General features: G+C 39.1%; 1 protein-coding gene across 1 annotated transcript in view; it reads right to left on the bottom strand.

Moving 5' to 3' along the window:
- Positions 1–2,687: 2,687 nt before the first annotated feature.
- The window catches only part of LOC116687863 (chromodomain Y-like protein 2), a 30,840-nt gene continuing 14,099 nt past the window's right edge, over positions 2,688–19,428 (bottom strand). The window contains 7 exon segments of the mRNA XM_032513553.1: positions 2,688–6,325; positions 6,407–6,550; positions 6,716–6,926; positions 6,998–7,170; positions 15,319–15,536; positions 17,992–18,060; positions 18,063–18,597. Coding sequence (XP_032369444.1) covers positions 6,167–6,325; positions 6,407–6,550; positions 6,716–6,926; positions 6,998–7,170; positions 15,319–15,536; positions 17,992–18,060; positions 18,063–18,597 — 1,509 coding nt within the window. The 3' untranslated portion in view covers positions 2,688–6,166.

Genomic DNA, 19,428 nt, shown 5'->3' with positions numbered 1-19,428 from the left:
CCGATAGAAGAAGAAAAAAAAAAAACAAACAAAAAAAAAAAAACAGGATGACCAATGGCTGGATTTTACTCTCAATTTGAACATCCACCCATGGCACTCATTGTTTGAATGTTGATTTGAATGGGGAATCATGTTGATTTGTTACAAGTTTGATTGCTTTCAAATAAAGTTAAATTATCAGTTAATTTAATAATCCATGTTTCAATAGTGTGTCGTCATTGTAAAACAAAGTAGCCGTCAGTATCTGCAGAAAAGTCATGAAAGCATTTACATTTACACTATAGTTGTAAATTTTTTTTGTATCCATTCAGTGGTTGCCGGGAGATGTTGTAGATCTATAAACCTTAAGTGGGATTGTTGTTTAGGTCGGCACTCAAGGCATACAGTGTTCCCTGGCAGAGGCCTTTACCCATTCATCCTAATCGGAAGTTATTTACTCTGCAGCCTAAAAAAAGTGGTATGGTTTCTAGGTTTTATCAGTTCTTGGTGGTATCTGGCCGCTTTGCCCTTCCTATTGAGAAAATCTGGGCACGTGATTGCCCAAGCCTGGGTATCGATCTTGACTGGCATGATGTATGGTCTAACATTCCAGAAGTATCTCACAATCCAGACCATCAGCAAATCCACTACAATTTCATTCATAGGACTTATCTCACCCCCGTGAAAATGCTTCACATGAAAATGATTAACAGCCCTTTATGCACTTTCTGCCCAAGGCACATATCTACACATGTTCTGGGAGTGCTCCCGTTGGTCAGTTCTGGAATCGTTTAGCCTTCAAAATCTCCTCCTTGTTAAATGTGACTGTGCCTGTTACTGTTAAGGTCTTGATTCTGAATGACCTGTCAGCCTTTCAGCTCTCTGGGACTCAGAAACATGCTGTGTTTGCTGGACTTACAGCTGCAAAAAGGATGATTGCGACCCGTTGGAAAACACCACATGACCTGTCTATTCGCACGTGGACCATTTCCTACCTGTGGTGCATCGCTGACTCTGTGAGTCTCACAGCATCAGGACCTCAAACTTGCGCAGGTGTTTGGTCCTTCGACTTGTGCCCTTCTGTGTGTGTGTGTCTGTTTCTGCGTGTGTGGTTTTGTGTCCCTCCCTTCCATCTTTCCTCTGTTTAATCATTATTTGTAAAAATGATATATATTATTATTTTTTTGTTGGCCCTGGGACACATTCTCGTTTCAGTTTATTGTTTGTAATTGTCACCGTTTATTCCTTAATTATGTAAAAAAAAAAAAAACATTGATCACTAAAAAAGTGGGATTGTTGTGTCGGTGGATTGTGCATTCAGGAGACTATAGCAAGCACTGCCACTACTGCTAGCTATAGTAGCTGTGAAGCTTATGTCTTTAATGTGTATATATAAATATATACTGTATATACATATACATAGATATTTATATATAATTATACTAATTCTTTAACACTGACCAGAATGACTGCTGAATGGGAATAACATTCTATGGTATTAAAACAACGTTTATGCATTCTATGTAGCCAAAGCGTTAGATTTAACTTGGTGAACCCTGCAGAAATCCTGATCAAGGTGAAAAGAGAATCTAAGCTCTAAAGTCCAGTTATTAATATTTTAAAGATTTCCACTGCATCTCATGGTCTTCATTCAGAAACGGGAGCTGGTAAAGGTGTAATGTCTCCTAAATGGGAATCTCAGGTTACATGTTAACTAGTGGTCACCTAGTCTGGCTTCGCCAGACCCTCCTCCAAAGCGCGCTGATTGAGAGTCTGGTTACTACACACAGAATTCGGAATAAGGGAAGAAAATGAGCTCTGGTTTAATGGCAGTTTTTAAAACCAGTTGGAATCGTCATGGGCAGTCCTGAACTAGTCTTGTGAGAGAAAACTCAGATTGGACAGATAGTCTAGCTAGCTGTATCAATTTACCCTGCAGAGATCTGAGGAGCAGTTAACTATAGTCTTCATAAATCCCATCACAAAGAAAGTGGAAGGAAACGGAAAATACATGCATCCGGGGGAATTTCCTGCAGCACCGGAGCAATCCCGGAAGTGGAACACGAAGGATACAGGCTAGTGGTCACCTAACCCCTCTCTTTGCCTAAGGATGGTTTCCTCAATCCTTCTTTGCCTGCCTACTGGCCCTTGGTCGATGACCTTGTGTTCACGTAACTGAAAGTTCATTTATAGTATTATGAAATGACACAAGGACATCTCTGTTTGCTGAGTGAATACCATAAAATGCTGTTAAGGGCTCAGAATCATAATTCAGTGCTTTTATGCTTGGATTTTCTTCACCTTATTTTTAAGGACTTATACTTCCTCACAAACATCACAGGAAATAGAAAGTGCCTTTCTGTCCAACAACTGGACTGAGTTAAAAGAAAACAGCACTGAACCATATGACCAGAAACCATTTTAAAATTAAGCTCATGTCTGTTATATCTGAATAAGTTTGTGTTAAATATTGCAATAATGCCAAAAGAGACATTGACTGTGGACATGCTTTTTCCTATTTTCCTAGTTATTTTAGTAAAAAAATGCTATTTATTTTCTCAGTGTTAAGGTAAGGTTAGGTTAGCTGAATGGGAATCTATTATCTATCTATCTATCTATCTATCTATCTATCTATCTATCTATCTATCTAATAGAAAACTACAGAGAAATGTCTAGTGGTTGGAGTAGATGTAAAACAAAGAAACACATTGTGAAAGCACGGTTTCTTTATTTGAAGCAGCTCACTCTACCCATCACAATGTATGGATCAATCTTTAACTTTGACAGCTATTTAAATTGTAAGGCACCCCAAGGTGTGCTTTGAGACAGTGTGGGGAGAAAAAAAACATGAATAAGGAGACACCATAGGGAAACATACACGGGACCATAACATGATATTGTGGTTATAAAAGACAGTAATTGGCAATATAGAAGGTAACAACTATGATTAGTTCTTTTTGTGTTATAAATTGTTACTTCAACTTTTAATATCAAGCCCACTTCAAACTTCATGCTGAGGTGGGAAATTGGATTCAATGCCTAAAAGAGAAACTAATAGTTCAAAACAAGTAATGAAATGCATTTTATATCTCAGGTGACTCTCTGAAAAATAGACCCATGTCTTGAAAAGTTAGTGTGATTATCACTCAGTGGAGCAGAGGGATTTGCATTCAGTAGCCACGTTACACTGGTCGGTCTCATCTCTTGTTGGGACCCTAAATCCAAGCAAGAATCGGGGATATTAACTGTTATTTAACAACACAAGAGGAATATAGTCGAAGAAGTGAATGTAGGGACCTCAAAATCCCAACAACTAATTTATAATTTAATCCTAATGGAGCCTTTGCTTTCAAAACTGCCTGTTTCTGTAGCTGATTATATATCTGGCAAGTTAGGATAAATGCACAGGCACTATAACACAACTACAGATGTTTTCATGAGCTTAAGTGAAAGTGTGTTGGGTTTCCCTTGTTCATTTTAGGAAAGTATTTAATGACTTAAATTTCATAAATGCTTCATCAAACTATTAATTATGCCCTGCAATCAAATAAAACCGATGATGGAAGTTGTAACAACATCATGGAGTATTACTGGAGTCTTACTCTTCAAATTGACAATTCTGAAATTCAATAAAGTTCATTTTATTGATCATCTGTTGATCTGTACTTATAAAGCTCAGTAAAACACAATATTGTATATTAAATTATGTGTAGGGCTTGGTACCTAATTAAATACCTTTTTAGGCACCGACCTAATTGCCTCCTTAGTATTGAGTATCAAAAAATGCCTTTTCATTCAATACCCAGTTTCAATAAAAGGAGTAAATCTCATCGGCGTCAGTGAGCCAATACGTGTGCAGCATGTTTCTACCAAGATCTTATAAAGCTGCTGATCGGCTGTCTAATGTTACACGTCGCAGAGACATGCAGGAAAAACTACGTCACACATAGAGATGGTGCTTACACGGTAGGAGCTGAAAAATAAATAAAAAGATTTGTGCCATAATGTGTAATGTTGTGATCCCTTTTTGTTCAAATAGATAATTTAAAATTGGTATTGAAAAAAGTATTGTTCAGGAACCGGTATCGAAGTCACGGTATTGGTATCGGTATCAAAAAATGTTTGAATGATGCCCAGCCCTAACTATTGGAGATGCCTTTTGATAATTTCCAACAAATTACCTAATCCCATGTCAACTGAAAATGTTAACATTCAAGTGGCAATAGTGTTTACACATTTTGGTTTTTGAAATAATGCATGTATAAATGATCTGACCCATTTTGTTCAAAGGTTTTATGGGATAATTTAGAAAGGATGATGAAGAGAGTTGGGGTTATTCTGGAGCAAACAAAACCACATGGCACCGCACATTCACAACAGTTATCTCAAATAAATACAAAAATAAACGGCACCATTTCTAACAATAATTACAATGTTTATACAAAACATACTGTACCTTTAAATACAAGGTATTCAGACAGGCAACACATGTATATATATACAGTATATTACATGCCATTAGTTACACAAAACAGTCCACATAATATATCATTCTGTACTGCATGTGTACCACTGCAAAAATTGACAAATATCTTCAGAGATTTACAAAATAATTTTCACAGAACTACTTTTTTTTGGTAAAACAAAATAGATCCCCAAGTATAATACACATCACAATATAAAATTTCTTGAAATCTTGGGTCATCACATGCAGATAAGGACAAAGTGGACTCCAGCTACACGACTGTTTTGCGTTTCCACAATATAGATCACTGACAATTAGTGTGGTCACAATGTGATTACCACGAGGACTAAGCGATTATCATCTCTTTTGTGTGCTGTAAGAAAGAAATACACAACTAAGAAATAACTGTCAGGTAATGTCAGTATGATGATCACGCATTTAACACAATGACTTTCTGTATTGATAAGTGGAAGCCATGTTATACATATGAACCACCACGTTACTGCATGCACAGCTACTATATGTAGCTCAAACTTCCATGTGATACGTGCCTCCCCTTCATTTAATCATGTAAAGTAATCTTGTACTCAAACACAAAGTGCCATTTGATTAAGAATGGACACATTTGTATATTTAGTGCCAGCATTCCATGAGGCTTCCAGTGTTCTCTGTTTCCACGTATCTTTCTGATTTGCATTTAATGATTCTATTTGTATTTGTACAAGTTTGATGATTCTCTTGCCGTTTTTGTTACAGGTGAGAAAAAAAAAACTAAAAGCAGATGGATGTTGACAATATGAGGATCATATTATATTTACTTATGCACTAATCAGCTGACGGTCTCATTAGTACACGGGTATTAATCTTGATTTCATGTAATGGAAGCAAATTTATTGTGATTGTGATGATGACAATGAATTTACTGGCAAACAAGATGTCTGTTCGGTGTAATCAAGACTTTACAGTATGAACAATGAATAGCGTGATAAAAAAAAGAAAAAAAATGTTACGTTTCTTTTAAGTGTTTCATGAAGTTTAAAGCAGTCACTGAATGTGATCCACTGACAGGTATGGGCATGTATGAACAATTGTTGCAGGTTTTCTTCTGTCCATACAGAGAGGACGGATTTTGCATGTAAGGAGCAAGAAACAGTGTCCTCATGCAAACTCTGATATACACTTCAGCTCAATACGATAAGTGAAAGAAAATCCTTATATTCAGAAAGAAAGTCTTTTACACACAAAAAACGTATATACATATTTTTTAAACTTATTTATATATATATATATATATATATATTTTATTTATTAATTTATTAATTAAATCACCTATTTATAGACATACTCTAATTTCAGACATCTTGATCATTTCATAAACACATATGTACAGAGACACTCTGTATCTCCCTGAGGAACAACCTTCAGTGTGTATTTAAGCAATGCGCATTTGGCCCTTTCCTCTTTGACTCATTGAGAATAAAACATCTGAACAGGTATGGGTCCAATAAATATATGTTGATTCACAGAAGACAAAGATGACCACTTATTGTTGGTAGACATGTAAGCGAACAGAACTCCAGAGAATCCCCTACTGGCGATGGATCGAAACAAAGACCCTTAATGCAACCTTTCCTTCAATTTGAGATCACACCGTTATCATCTTGGATGTCTCTCTGTAGATAGCCTTTGACCTACATTTATCGGTTTTCTGGGTGTTGATGATCACTTCTCATACGCCTTGTTGTGCAGGTAGCTAAAAAGGGCCTCTAGTCCTTTGGTTGAACACCACAGCTGCTTCAGCATCCGGCACTCTTTGTCATTCACTTCCTCCAGGAGTGGCATGAGGATACTCCTCACCAGGCATTTAGATTCTTCTAAAACCTTTTTAAAACATGGAAAGGTGGAGGGTTATCTGGTTACATAAAAAAGGCTTTGCACTGGGTCATCTAGATCAGAACCTACCACTGCATTGCATGATGCCATTTCCTTCACACGCAGCATCACTTCTTGGTTAAATGTGGTTGGCCAGAAGACCTGCGACACCAGACCTCGACTGCATGCTTCTTGTGCTGTAAGTTTTCTTCCACAGAACAGCATCTCATTGGCCTACCATTGGGGACAGAAAGCGGGGGAATTACAAAGCACTTTCAATATGTCGTGCACTCTAAAAATGTTTGATTTGGGTAAACACAGGGTAATCAGTTGTTTATCTGAGAAGTCAAATTAGATCAAGTGAAATTTGCCAGGCGCCTTGATACTGTTGGGACCCACCAGTGCTACACCAAGGATCTGGGGGAAGGTGTAGGAGGAGCATCCAGAGGGGGTGAGGTGGAGGGCTGCACATGGGGTTTGGAACCAGGCCCTCTCACTGGCCCACACCACATCACACAGGGGCAGGATGGATGCCCCTAAGCCCAGAGCAGGTCCGTTTACTGCTGCCACAATGGGTTTCTTGAAGTGGATAAAGGCCAACACAAACTCCCTAAAGAGATCACAGAACGATCAGTACTAACCCAGTCAAGACTAATGAATTGATGGATGATTTCTTCTTACCGAACGGCATCTGTGATCCGGCTGCTCTCTTTTCTGCGGTCAGTGGACAGACGGCCTATCAGATACGACGGCTCCAGGCCACTGCAGAAAACAGTCCCCACGGAGCTGAGCAATAATAATTTACTGTCATCAGCAGCTGCATTTCCCAAAGCTCGACACACTTCCTTCATGATCTGAAGAGAAATAGGAGGAGCGTATTATATTATTAACTCACCTGACACATGAAGAAAAAAAAAAAGATACATTTATAGATGTTCAGTCCTTAGAGTAAGGCTTGACATCTACTCGAAAACAATTTGGCAGACAGGCTTAGAAGAAATAATGACAAACTCAGAGAATTCTACAATGCTTATTTCTTTTTCCACAATACTTACAGCTTGTGAAAAAGTGCATTCATAACAATTCTATTCATCTATGGCCCCATGTTAATATGTTTGCAATTTGAGGACCACAGATTTTCAGGATGTAATTCTATATGTGCTGGTCTAAAAGTTACATATATATATTCAGAAACAATATGGTTTAAATTCTTCTCCTAGTGCTTTTAATCTTCTTGCAAATAATACTAAATGCATTAATAAAGTGACAATCTATCCTTTTAAACACATCTACAAACAACAAATTCTTTCAACAAAGTGGAAAGACTAATTATTGTATCAACAAAATAATATTAAAATGGAAGCATACATCAAGGGGAGCCACATTCCTTAGCACCACTAGAAAATCAAATTCACATAACAACAATTATAGAGCACAATCTAGCAGTATCTAAAATGTATCTGCAAAGGCAAGCGGCCGTGACTCAAGATGTCTACAGAGAAGACAAGAGGATGGTGGCCTCTCAGTTCCCAACTTCAAACTATTTCTGGTCCTTCGTGTTGAGGCCCCTTCTCACCTGGATTAATCCAGATACATCTGTTTGCTGGCGTGCCTTAGAAGATGCCATGACAAAGCCTTGGTCACTCCAAGACATTCTTTTTGCCAATGTTTCTAACAATCTGTGCCAACTACGCTTTTGCACCATTATCTCACATCTAGACTTAGAGATTAGTTGAAACATGCTGCCGTGTAGTTTGTAACTGGCACACTTTTCCCCCTGTATCAAATAATATAGCACTCCTGATTGGTGGGAGGCCGATAACAGCCCCACAGTGGGAACATAGGGGAGTTTGTTGTCTAAAAGACATCTATAGCGAGGTTGGCTTGTTACCATTCTCTGACTTGCAGAACACATTAGATCTACCATGTTCCTCCTTCTTCTTTTACCTGCAGTTAAGGTCGGCACTCAAGGCATACGGCCATGGCTCATTTCTTAGATGCAGTACATTTAAGACCCTGATAATGTAGTAACCTTAATTAGAAAATGTCCTTAGCAAATGTTTTTTACCTTTTTTTAATCAATGAAAGTCCAAGTCATATTTGCAGTTAACGCCATTAGGTCTATTTATTTCCATGAGATATAAGTTAATAGTCCAGACAAATTTCTGCTTGTAGGCCACGTATGCTTGTGGGGTGTTGGTGTGTGTCCGTGTGTGTCCGTGTGTGTCCGTGTGTGTGTGTGTGTGTGTGTGGTGTGTGTGTGTGTGTGTGTGTGTGGTCAAAACTTTTATGTGCTTCCGGGTTGCATCTGAGGAACCAAAGATTGGTTCCTATTTTTACCAAGGGCAGTAATTGGTTCTTACAATATGTATAAGTATGTAAAATATACCATTGTTTCCTCTATGTTGATGGCGGCCCACCACGCTAAAATTTCTGCTGCCATGGTGTAGGACAGACACACCTCAGGGTTTCCACTATGTACACCACGTACTGCCGCTTCTTCGGCTGTTTATGAAAAGTCATAAAGTTGTAATTATACAACTCTGCAGAGCCTTCTGCTCTACTGAATTCAAGTGAACCATCATCCACTCTCTCTCCCCAAGCAACTAGAATAGTGACAGGACGTCATCACTCGCAAAGTCATGGCAACCAAGTAAACATTAGGGCGAGTTCTACTTGTCACTCAATCATAGGCAAAGTGAGAAACGACAACAAAAGCCAGTGACATGAAATCTGCACTCACAAAGTCCTGTGAAATATGACAGCTACAGTTTATTGGAAAATAGCATTGTGGACACTGAATTTTATGAATTTACTGTTTATCAGACCCCAGATGAGACAGATGAGCTTTGCTGGATGGTTTCAAGGTCGGTAGCTAACATTAGCAGATAAGCCCAACAGCAACGTTTTTGTTTGACACTGCCGAGCCTCCTACTCACCAGCACCAGATTGATCACACACAAAATAGATGAGCTACAAATACACTGCTGCTTTATGATTTTCACAAAAGCCAGTCTGAACACACTTATCAATATCAGCTAGCAGCTAACAGCTAACAGCTAGCAGCTAACAGCTCACCAGGCAAGCAAGATACCCACGGGAAAGATTAAGACAGGGTAGGTGAATTAAAACAATGTCCGAGTTAAAAACGAATTTTGCTGTTACGTAAGGGCCCTGTTCATGTTGAACAGACATATTAAATGCATTGTGTGTCTGTTAAGCGGCACAAAAGCACTCTAAAACTTGCCCCATTAACTGCCGTTTTAGCACAGTGGAAGCTTGTACACGAAGTTGCAGCTACTCAGTGTTGCCTGCATGAATTCAGGTACTCACGAAAGTACTCGCATTTCTATAGCGATCAAGATTAACATAAAATTGGCCGGAATTCTCCTTTAACAATAATTTCTCGGCAGCTCAGACTGCACATGAGATGTTTACATAACAACTTGCTGGGCAACCGGTTTCCTTGTCAGCCTGCCTGCTAGCAGCAACTGACTTGACTGTATGTTGACGGCAGCTACTCCTGCTGGCTGTAGTGTGTGATCAATAGGAGATGCAAGAAAAGTCAGTTGTCAGCCTACAGTTGAGTACACTTGCAGTGTGATAACTATGATCCCTCAACAAATGGGACCAGTAAAGCATTCTGCGCAGAAAAACAAGTTTCACTCTGCCAATTAATATCAGCAGTGCATCATTCAGCATCAACAGACAAGTGGTTGGCCTTTGCTTGATGTGATGAAGAAGGTAGCAAGCCTACATTGTCAGACAGCCAACCTGATAAGAAGTTGTCTGGAAACCCACACTGTCTGCAGTCCAATCTATTGCGGCATTTTAATTAGATTATAACCCCTGACCTATATTAACCATTCAACCTCATAGTTAATTTAATTCACTATGACCAAGCACATAATCTGTCCCCAGAATTAACTATAATGTGGTGTGTGTGGGACTGCGAGTGATGTTTTTCTAGCAGAGTGAATTAAAAAGCCTGATCAGATACAAAAAAAGGAAGAGGAGATGGGCAGATGCTGGTTCCAGTCTGTGCAAATGAGAGATTGAAGAGAGCAGTCAAAGTGACATTCGTTTGCACTGAGCATATGCCTCAAAGACATTTGTAGACAAACAAAAGGTGGTATCCACAACAAAGAAACTTACAACAGCAAGCATCTAGAAATGAAATCGCCACCTCTAGGAGTGGGTATAAGACAATCAATCACATTGTATGCCCTTTTTATAGTTCTTCCCAGTTTCCTGAGGCTTTTTGATGTTTATTATATTTTCTGTAGGACTTTTTTGATTTCTCAAAGCAGAAAACACTTGCCTTTACCTGGGGCTATATCCAAAACCACTACCTTGTTCACTGCTCCATATAGAACAGACAGTCGTTAACTGTAGAAGCAGTGAGTGCTTACCTGACGCACCAGATAGTTTGTTATACAGAACCATCTAAGAAGTGTTTTAAACAAACAATTGCAGCTGCCATTCACACCTAAGACATTCCCGTAGCTGCTACGAACACCTTCACCAGACACTGATTGGTTCGGTAAGCTGGTAGTTCAGACACAAATGCACTACTTATAGCCTGATGGACAAGATGGATTTTTGTGTGATATGTGATCCCCCAATTCTCGAGTAAATAGCAAGGTAAATAGAGTGTCATGGAGATACATAAACTCAAATAAAATTGCAGACAGTGATTATGATCACACAGTGAATGGGAAATGATTTAAGACACAGTCAAGGCGTTTTTATGGATCCCACTGCAGTTCTAGGTCAAATGCTACTTTGTTCACTCATATGTCAAAATATTATGTCAGATTCTTGTAGTCAGTGTGTTATTTGATAGTATGAGGTCATAAAACACAGGATGTTAATACCAATTGCACAGATGCAGCTACTGTGCGTCAAGTCAGAAAGGTGACGGAAAGAGTTCCAGTTAACAACTTGGGGGACTTTCTCATTGAAAGGAAGCACTGAGTGTTTGGATAAAAAATGTTTGGGGATATTTTTTAAGGTTTTTGAAAGCCATTCAGTAGGCAAATCCGCAGACTCTCTTGTTTCTGTAGCTTCAAAGACTGAGCAACAGTGAGGGAGCTATCAGAGCGGTTTGATAAGCCCACAGCTTACGGGCTTACTGTCACACATGAAAGCACACACAAACACACACACACAGTTTAGGCCACTTCAGTGCCTATAAAGTACAGGCTGCCGTGCACACGGCGCTGTATCAAAGCCAGAACCCCCCCCCCCCCCACCCCCCACTTCTCTGTGGAAGATATAAGACGCATCCTACCATCTGAGGGGTTGGAAATCCTGTTTACTTATGATGATTTCTTATACAGAGGTGGATAATTGTGACACATGCCATTATCTATGACTAAACTCACTATTATATTAATGGACCACAAAGGAATCTGTTATCCGTTTCCTTAAAATGTTTTCTAAGTGTCAACTCACAATAGATTAGTTTTTTTAAATTGTTTCATAAATTAACAAAAATAGAATTGAGAATGATTAGAATGCTTTGCTTAATTAGTATATTAGCAAAGTAAATTGTAAATATAAACCTGAATGACATTGCGAAGGCTAACACTGGTAAGAATCACTATCAGTTAATGCTGAGTAAATGTAAAAACACAGCATGTTAATTGTGAACATTTTAAAAGCATTCATGCATAATTCCAAAAACTATTTGTTATATTGACACATTAAAAACTAACTGCTGGTACAACCACATGGTACTTCATCAATTATACCTTTACGCAATCAGGTAAAGCAGAGGCTCACCAAATGTCACAATAGTCAGTACACAGAGTTCCAAAAGCAAAAAAAGATCGGGGAAAGCATGTACTGGACTGTAAAAGCAAGTTACCAAATAGTTCCAGGGGACATTTTTAATTGAGCAGCTTGTTGTTGATTGGAATGTGCAAATGAGCAACCAACCGCAGGCTGGTACTTTCCTGCAGGCAGCCAACTCTACAAGTGGATTCTCACAACGCAAGCAGCTACAGTATCAGAGTGGAGAGCAATTAAACCACATTCAGTGTTGTAGACGTCCCAGCATTTTTAAGATGTCACTTTCAAACCACATGTAAAGCACCACATTGTGACAGTGGCGATCATAAACACTCCAAAACAGGTACAGTATAGTGTTAGATCCAATGTTAGAATTATTGACATAGATAGAACGCGTACATACATGTCCATCACTGTGACAGATTAAAATAAGTCACAGCACCACTCTTGAATTAAGATTTTATAGTTTGTTCTGCCACTAGATGTTTGATTGACATGGAGAGAGCAGATGATCGACAAATTGCTGAGGAGACCGTGAGAAAACCTGTCAAAAGCCAGTGAACACAAAAGCGTATGTGTATATTATGCACCCTAAATGCCAGCGGAGAAGACTCAGCGGGTTTATAATCATACCTGATCATAAGTGCTCCTAAAATTAAAAAGATCATGTTTTAAAAGATGTTCAATGCAATGGTAAATCAGCAATCTATTAATAATTTCCTAAAAACTTATTGTTATTGATTTTTGTCAAGCACAAAAATCTGTTTTCAGTTTCAGTCATTCATCATTACATTCTGTCATTCCAAAAGCAAAATTAACCCTTTTATCTTAACAGCTGTTTTTGTATAAAAGGATCTGGGTAACATTGAAAAAGTGGAGCAAACAAGTCACCAAATTGCTTGGGCTTTTTCTTAGCATGTTGAATATCATATCTTGAGTATTCTCCAGATGTTAGTTATCACTATGGCTTCTTGCAACACCGGTTTGAACCAAACAATCTTAGGCTAATTGGACAAAACAGAAAAGATAGCGTTAATCTTTAGCCAGTGTTATTGCTAAGTAAAAAGTAGTGGTACGCTTTCGTTCAACTGACATTTTGCTGCAATAACAACAGACGGCATAACGCTGGATTATGCTGTGCGCATCCCTAATTACTCTACTTGTAGAAATCTTGTTTGGCAGGAACTTTCTGTATCAGTATTCAGGACAGAGTCCAGGAGTTATTTCCTAACCTTTTTTGCTGAGCGTACATGCTCTTTTTTTAGCAACGCACTGTGTCAGATTCCTGCAGCTAAATATATTCACACCTGGCAGCTGTCAAATAAAACAACAGTTTTCTAAAGTTGAAAAGCTCCCCTGGAGCAGATAAGGAGTATCTGCATAGGTCCAGGCCATCTCTACAGCAGTTAATGAGGAGACTTTGCACATTTATATTTCACAAACAGAGATCCATGGCAAGTGGGATACAATCAAAAAGTTACATTATTATACATAGGTCTTGATACTGCAAGGACCTCTGGGACACAGATGATGCGTTCATTTATGTGACTTATCAAACTGGGCGTCCTGTAAACTTTGGTGAATGTACTCAATTACCGTAGTCTACCTAGGTTGCACCTGAGCCGGACCTAAGAACTCTGACGTCATCTTATCGAACAGATCCCTCCCCCGCTGCATCTTCTTTCTCCTACTCACCCCCGCTGCAGGAGCAGCAACAACTCTTCTCTCTGCTCACTGGATGGCTCTTTGACCTCTACCATGCAGTCCCACATTAGACTCTTTCTACATTAGCAACGCAAGAGCCTGCCTCGACTAAACAAATTTAGCACCAGCCGCTGTGACACAAAGTCTGCCAGCTACAGCAACAGCTAACCATGAAGCAAGCTAGCGCCAAGGTGCTTACATGGTAAGCCTCTGACCTGCACAATAGGACACAGTACAAACGACTGCATCATTCGACATTTGGGTCTGACAACCCTTTCCAGCCTGGTCAGCCAGCTAACAAAGCATGGACTGGTAATGTAATGGGAGTAGCATAATGCATAGTTTACGGGCTAAGCACAGGACTGTTAAAGTTTGTCAATGTACATGTATTTTATTTATTTGATGTAACATTATTAATAATAAGACTTTATTAATCCCGCAAGGGGAAATTACAATTTACACTTTGTTATTACACACTAACATACAGGCCTGTATGACACACACATGCTCAGTACCTACACATGAACTAAATGGAGAGTGAGGGGGCTGCCCATGGAAAGGCGCCCCGAGCAGTTGGGGGTTCGGTGCCTTGCTCAAGAGCACCATGGCAGTGCCTAGGCGGTGAACTGGCACCTCAAATTTCACTGAACTGCATTGTTGTGATCTTTTGGTAGTCAGGTTATAGCTTAGGTAGTCAGAGGCTGAACATGTACATTCTTTCACACTCACACACTTCTTTTGTTTCTTGTAAGAATTAATATAGTCTGGCTCAACAATAAAGCCCTCTGCTCTCTGTGTTGCCGTTCTCAAAATCCTTTAGCTATGGAAACAATGACAAACTTTAAACTAGCAATCCAAATGCTGAAAATGGCAAGTTTTGAAGAAAATTGGGATCGTGCAACAAGGCAGGCCTTGGTTCTTTCAGCGAATGATTGTAAAATTTTACAAAGAATATGTTTATGGAATTTACTCTCTAACTGGGAAGTTTTAAGACCAATTGGAGCGGTTTCCTGTGGACAAAGTAAATTGCATTGCCAGACTTTACTCCACAGCGCTGTGGAGATAGGTCTGGCAATGCGAGACTTGATTAGATACTGTGTGTTTTAATTTAACTTTATCAATTTTGTGAATAAATGCTTGCTGTCTACTGAATTTAGTACAAAAGTGAATCTTGCCAACCTCTACTATGCCAAGAGCTCCAAAATCCTTAAACTTTTACTAGTTATTAATGGTCATTTTGATTGAATGATTAATCAAACCAAATGAATAGTTCAATATATTTTATGGGATATTAAGTAATTGCCAATTAATTATCCTTTCCCTGTTTTAAGGTCAGTGTAAATTAAATCATATTATTTTGTAATTTACTTAATCATTTCTTTTTGATAATGCTTAATAACTTTGCCATTTTTAATGCATTTTATGCTGATACACCTACAATACATTGATACATGGAGAGAAAAACAAAAACATAGGGGACAAATGTATATTCCCAGTCTCACCTCTGGTGTCAGAGCGTTGTTGTCTGTTGTTTGGCTGGAGAGCAGCACATGCGTGAAGCCTTCCTCCTTCCTGACTACGATGTCTCGGAATCGACAGCTGCTCTCGTTCTGTCGCACATTGTACCTGAGCCGCTTGTCGAACACATAGCCTTTCTCCTCAGCCAACTTCCGCTTTACTGAGCTGTGTAGATGCATCTTGCCATTGGCCAGAGGGGAGCCTGACACAGAGGAGGGATGACAAATCCATTCAATGTGTCTTCTCAGACTTGAGTAGCTATTAGACACTTCTGATAGAATATATGATTTTAAAAAATTAGGTGTAAAATGTTTTGTATTTCTCAACCTTGGTTTTGGTTGACAACATAATTTTGTCCTTTATATCATCTGTTGCCATGAACAGATATGTGCATGCATGTTAAAGTTGAACCAGGAGGTTGCTTTGAAAATGTAAAGGCCGACATTTTTACTTTGTACCCAGGAAATACTGTATTATATAGTGCCGTGTATAAAATAAAATTCTTTATCATTAAAACAATCTTTAAATGGAGTCAGATATAAGTACATGCACACCAAGTGTAGACTGTTGTTTATAGGAATTTTGTTGTAAGCCATTTCTTTGTTAGTTGTCCATCACTGCAGGATTCAGTGAATTTGAACTTTTGTGTTTTGCATGAATATTTCCAGCTTGAATACCATACAACGAGCTACGTTTCTTTTGCTGCTTTGCAAAACTTTTGCATTTGATACGTAGTCTTCCTTACTTTCCATCGGAATCAGGCCTTTTCACAAAAAGAAACTCTGACGCATGGGAGAATTGCAATCTCTAGGGGACATGAATCCAAAAACTGTAGTTATACACCCACATTGAAACGTTTTCTGTGAAAGCTAAATGGATCAAAGAAGAAAGAGCCACAAGTTAAGCAGTGCATGAGTCATTTATCTAAGATCTAGCGATGCATACGTGAGAAATGCTTTTTTTGAAACATTTCAGCTACATAATTATGAGAATGCAAAACCTGGGTTTTTAACCCACATGTGGGTCTGACTCTCATATATTAAAAAAAGGTCAGTGGAGAATTGAAACTACTAGAAGTCCTCGATGAGAGCCTGTTTGGACCATGAGTGATTTCAAGATGAATAATGCAGTGAAGCTGTATACCCAACTAGCGCTTAAAAAGTCACTAGTCATAGCAAATTAACAATTCCAGATACTTAACACATTTTGCAATCTCAGATCACATTTTTACTGACCACAACCACTACTACTGTCATTACTAAACATTGTGCCAAAATATAAACAATGATGTTGCTGTTGTTAGGGGGCTTATTTTCTAAAATATCTCGGCAAAAAAAAAAAAATCCAGCAAATTGACGGTACCTTAACATACCATTATGTGAAACAGATGGTTACCACTCATTTTACACACAGTATAGCAACAAAACAAATGGTGAGGAAACATTTTATTTTTGTTTAATTTGCTTGTCATGACTTCGCAAGTGATGACGTCCTGTCACTGTTGCACAACCTCAAAGGGGAGAGAGATTGGATAACTGTTCGCCTGAGTTCAGTGGAGCAGTGTAGGCAACTATTTGAAAATAATTTGATAGTACTTTTGAGTGTGAAAAATATTCTTTTTTTGTGATTGTTAGGGGCCGAAATCCTAATCCTAATCACATTTAAAAATGTGGTTCATTGCACAGCCCTATGTACCAATATGGACCCATTCTGCATGTTCTTTGTATCTCAAGTACAGAACAGTAAAAGTACCCGGGTCTCATAAGGGGACAAAACATTCCTTTAATATGTATTATGGACAGTGAGAATGTAAACATATATATTAATTCTACCACTTTCATGCTCCCATTGTTATTCAAATGAAGTAGAAAACAATTCTTATGTGGATTTTCTGTTAAACAAGTCAAGATAACTTTTGAAAACGTATGTAATGATTAACTATGGTGGTGCAGGTCCTGGACTGTGACCCAGATGTGAAATTCAAAAGGTGTTATCAGCTGTTCCTGTAGTAAAGAACCATAATAGGGGCTTTAAGAGATTTGTGTTAGCATATCTCTGCAGTATAAAAGTGATCTATGATGAAACAGAAAATACTCATCAAGGCAATATAATTTTTTTTAAACTTCTATGTATGTAGCTGCCTAGATGTTAGCACAATTCATTCTCTGCATTTGACCCATCCCTCAAGGCTGCAGCCACTGACAGCGCACGGGGACCAACTCCAGATCTGAGCCAATGCCTTGAGGGCACTGACTGGAGAACCTTGTAAATGCAAACATAGGGAGAACATACAACTTCACTCAGACCCGGAACAACTTGGATTCAAACCCAGAAACTTCTTGCTGTGAGGCCACAGTTCTACTTTTCAGTCCCTGTTTTATTCATGTCCTGTATTATTAATGTAGGAAAGTCCACCCTCCACTACATTTACCATAAGTAACAAGCAGATACATCTGCATGGCGGATATTAGCCATTAGCTAATTTTTATCGTATCACATAAATAAGTAGGGGCCGATTTATGTATGACAGCAATTAGGCAACCCTATCTAAATATGTGGAGTAAATTACCACATGACAATTTCAATATCTACCAGAAAAAAAATCCAGCATCAGCTGAGCTCTGTTTTTCATTTAATTCAATTTCTTAGTACCTTACCTGACTCAGTGGTGAACTGCTGTCCAGTGGTATCCATGTCTCCTAGTTCTCCATCCACTTTATCCGAAGCAGTCTATGCGACCTTGCTGCTGTCCTGTACATGAGAGGATCTATGTCTCCATTCTGTAGTCCATTATGAGGAATCCTCACTGGGTGAACAAAGTGTGGCCCTCCCAGGGGAGGAGCCTTATATGTCATGGCTTTGCTTATTCTGTCCCCTAAAGCAGGTTTCCCAGGTCCAAGACCCACCTTCCTTTGCTTCTGAGTGGGTCCTGACCCTCCACTTCCAATCCCTAGAACAGCTCCTACTCTAACTCCAACAGCTGGGCCTAACGTCCTTTTCTTCTTTCGGGCTTCAGACCGTGCTCTGGAGTTTTCTGTAGCAGATAGCTGGTTGGTGACAAGGGGCTCTTGACGATTTTTTGGAACTTTGGGCCGTTTGTGTGAGTGTAGTCTCAAGCTGTTGAACTGGTCAATGAATTCCTCGCAGTGCAGTAGGTGATGCTCTGGCTCCCATGTGTCCTCCTTACTTCCATAACCTTTCCACCTTATCAGGTACTCCCACTTACCCTTCTTGTTCCGCCTCTTGTCCACAATCCGCTCCACCTGAAAGCAGCATAAGGAAAGGTAGGTAGATAGTATTTTTAATAACCATTAACAGTAACCATTTTTGAAATACTGATTTACTAGTTTTTCCACTCCAAAAATATGAAAAAATGAAGAAAAATAAACTGTATCTACTGATAAACTGATCTGCACAAGGGTTCACACAGTGCATTAGAAGAGATATTACATGTTAAATCATTCTTAAAAAGGAAAAATTAAATGACAGACTCAAACAAAATATAAAAATACAGTTCATAAGATGATTTTATAATGCAGACTTGTGGGTGTACTTTATTGCCAAGCACCATAGCTGCATTGTGAGCCCAAAACTTGCTTTAAATATTTATGATCCCGAGAATGAAACAGCTTGTTTTTTGGTTTAATGGAATCATTGGGTCCAAACTTCTTTCTACTTTGTCGGGGCGCCTGGTGAGCTCACCTGGTTGAGCGTGAGCCCCCTCTATAGAGGATCAGTCCTTGTTGCAGCAGCTGCGGGTTCGGTTCCGACCTGGGCCCTTTGCTGCAGGTCGGACAGCTGCTAGAACTCCCTGGGAGTTCATTCTTTACATGACCCTGTTTAAATCGGTCTAAAGTAGATAACTAAAACTATTTTCTTTTGCCACAGAAAGCTAAGGACTTTCTCTTTCACGCCCTTACGCTGGATGCTCGCGATGATGTCAACGCGTTACGTGACTTCTGGTCCAAAACGGGCTGATAACTTAAGATGGCGACAGTGTATTTCCCCATTATGGCCGCATGAGGTTGTTTACCTGATCCTTTAAAAATGATCATGAATAAAAGCATAACAGCTAGAGCTTTATAAATATATAT

Source organism: Etheostoma spectabile, chromosome 1, assembly GCF_008692095.1.
Source record: "Etheostoma spectabile isolate EspeVRDwgs_2016 chromosome 1, UIUC_Espe_1.0, whole genome shotgun sequence".
NCBI lineage: Eukaryota > Metazoa > Chordata > Actinopteri > Perciformes > Percidae > Etheostoma > Etheostoma spectabile.
The sequence above is the reverse complement of the archived record's forward strand: the minus strand, read 5'-3'. Positions and strand labels throughout refer to the sequence as shown.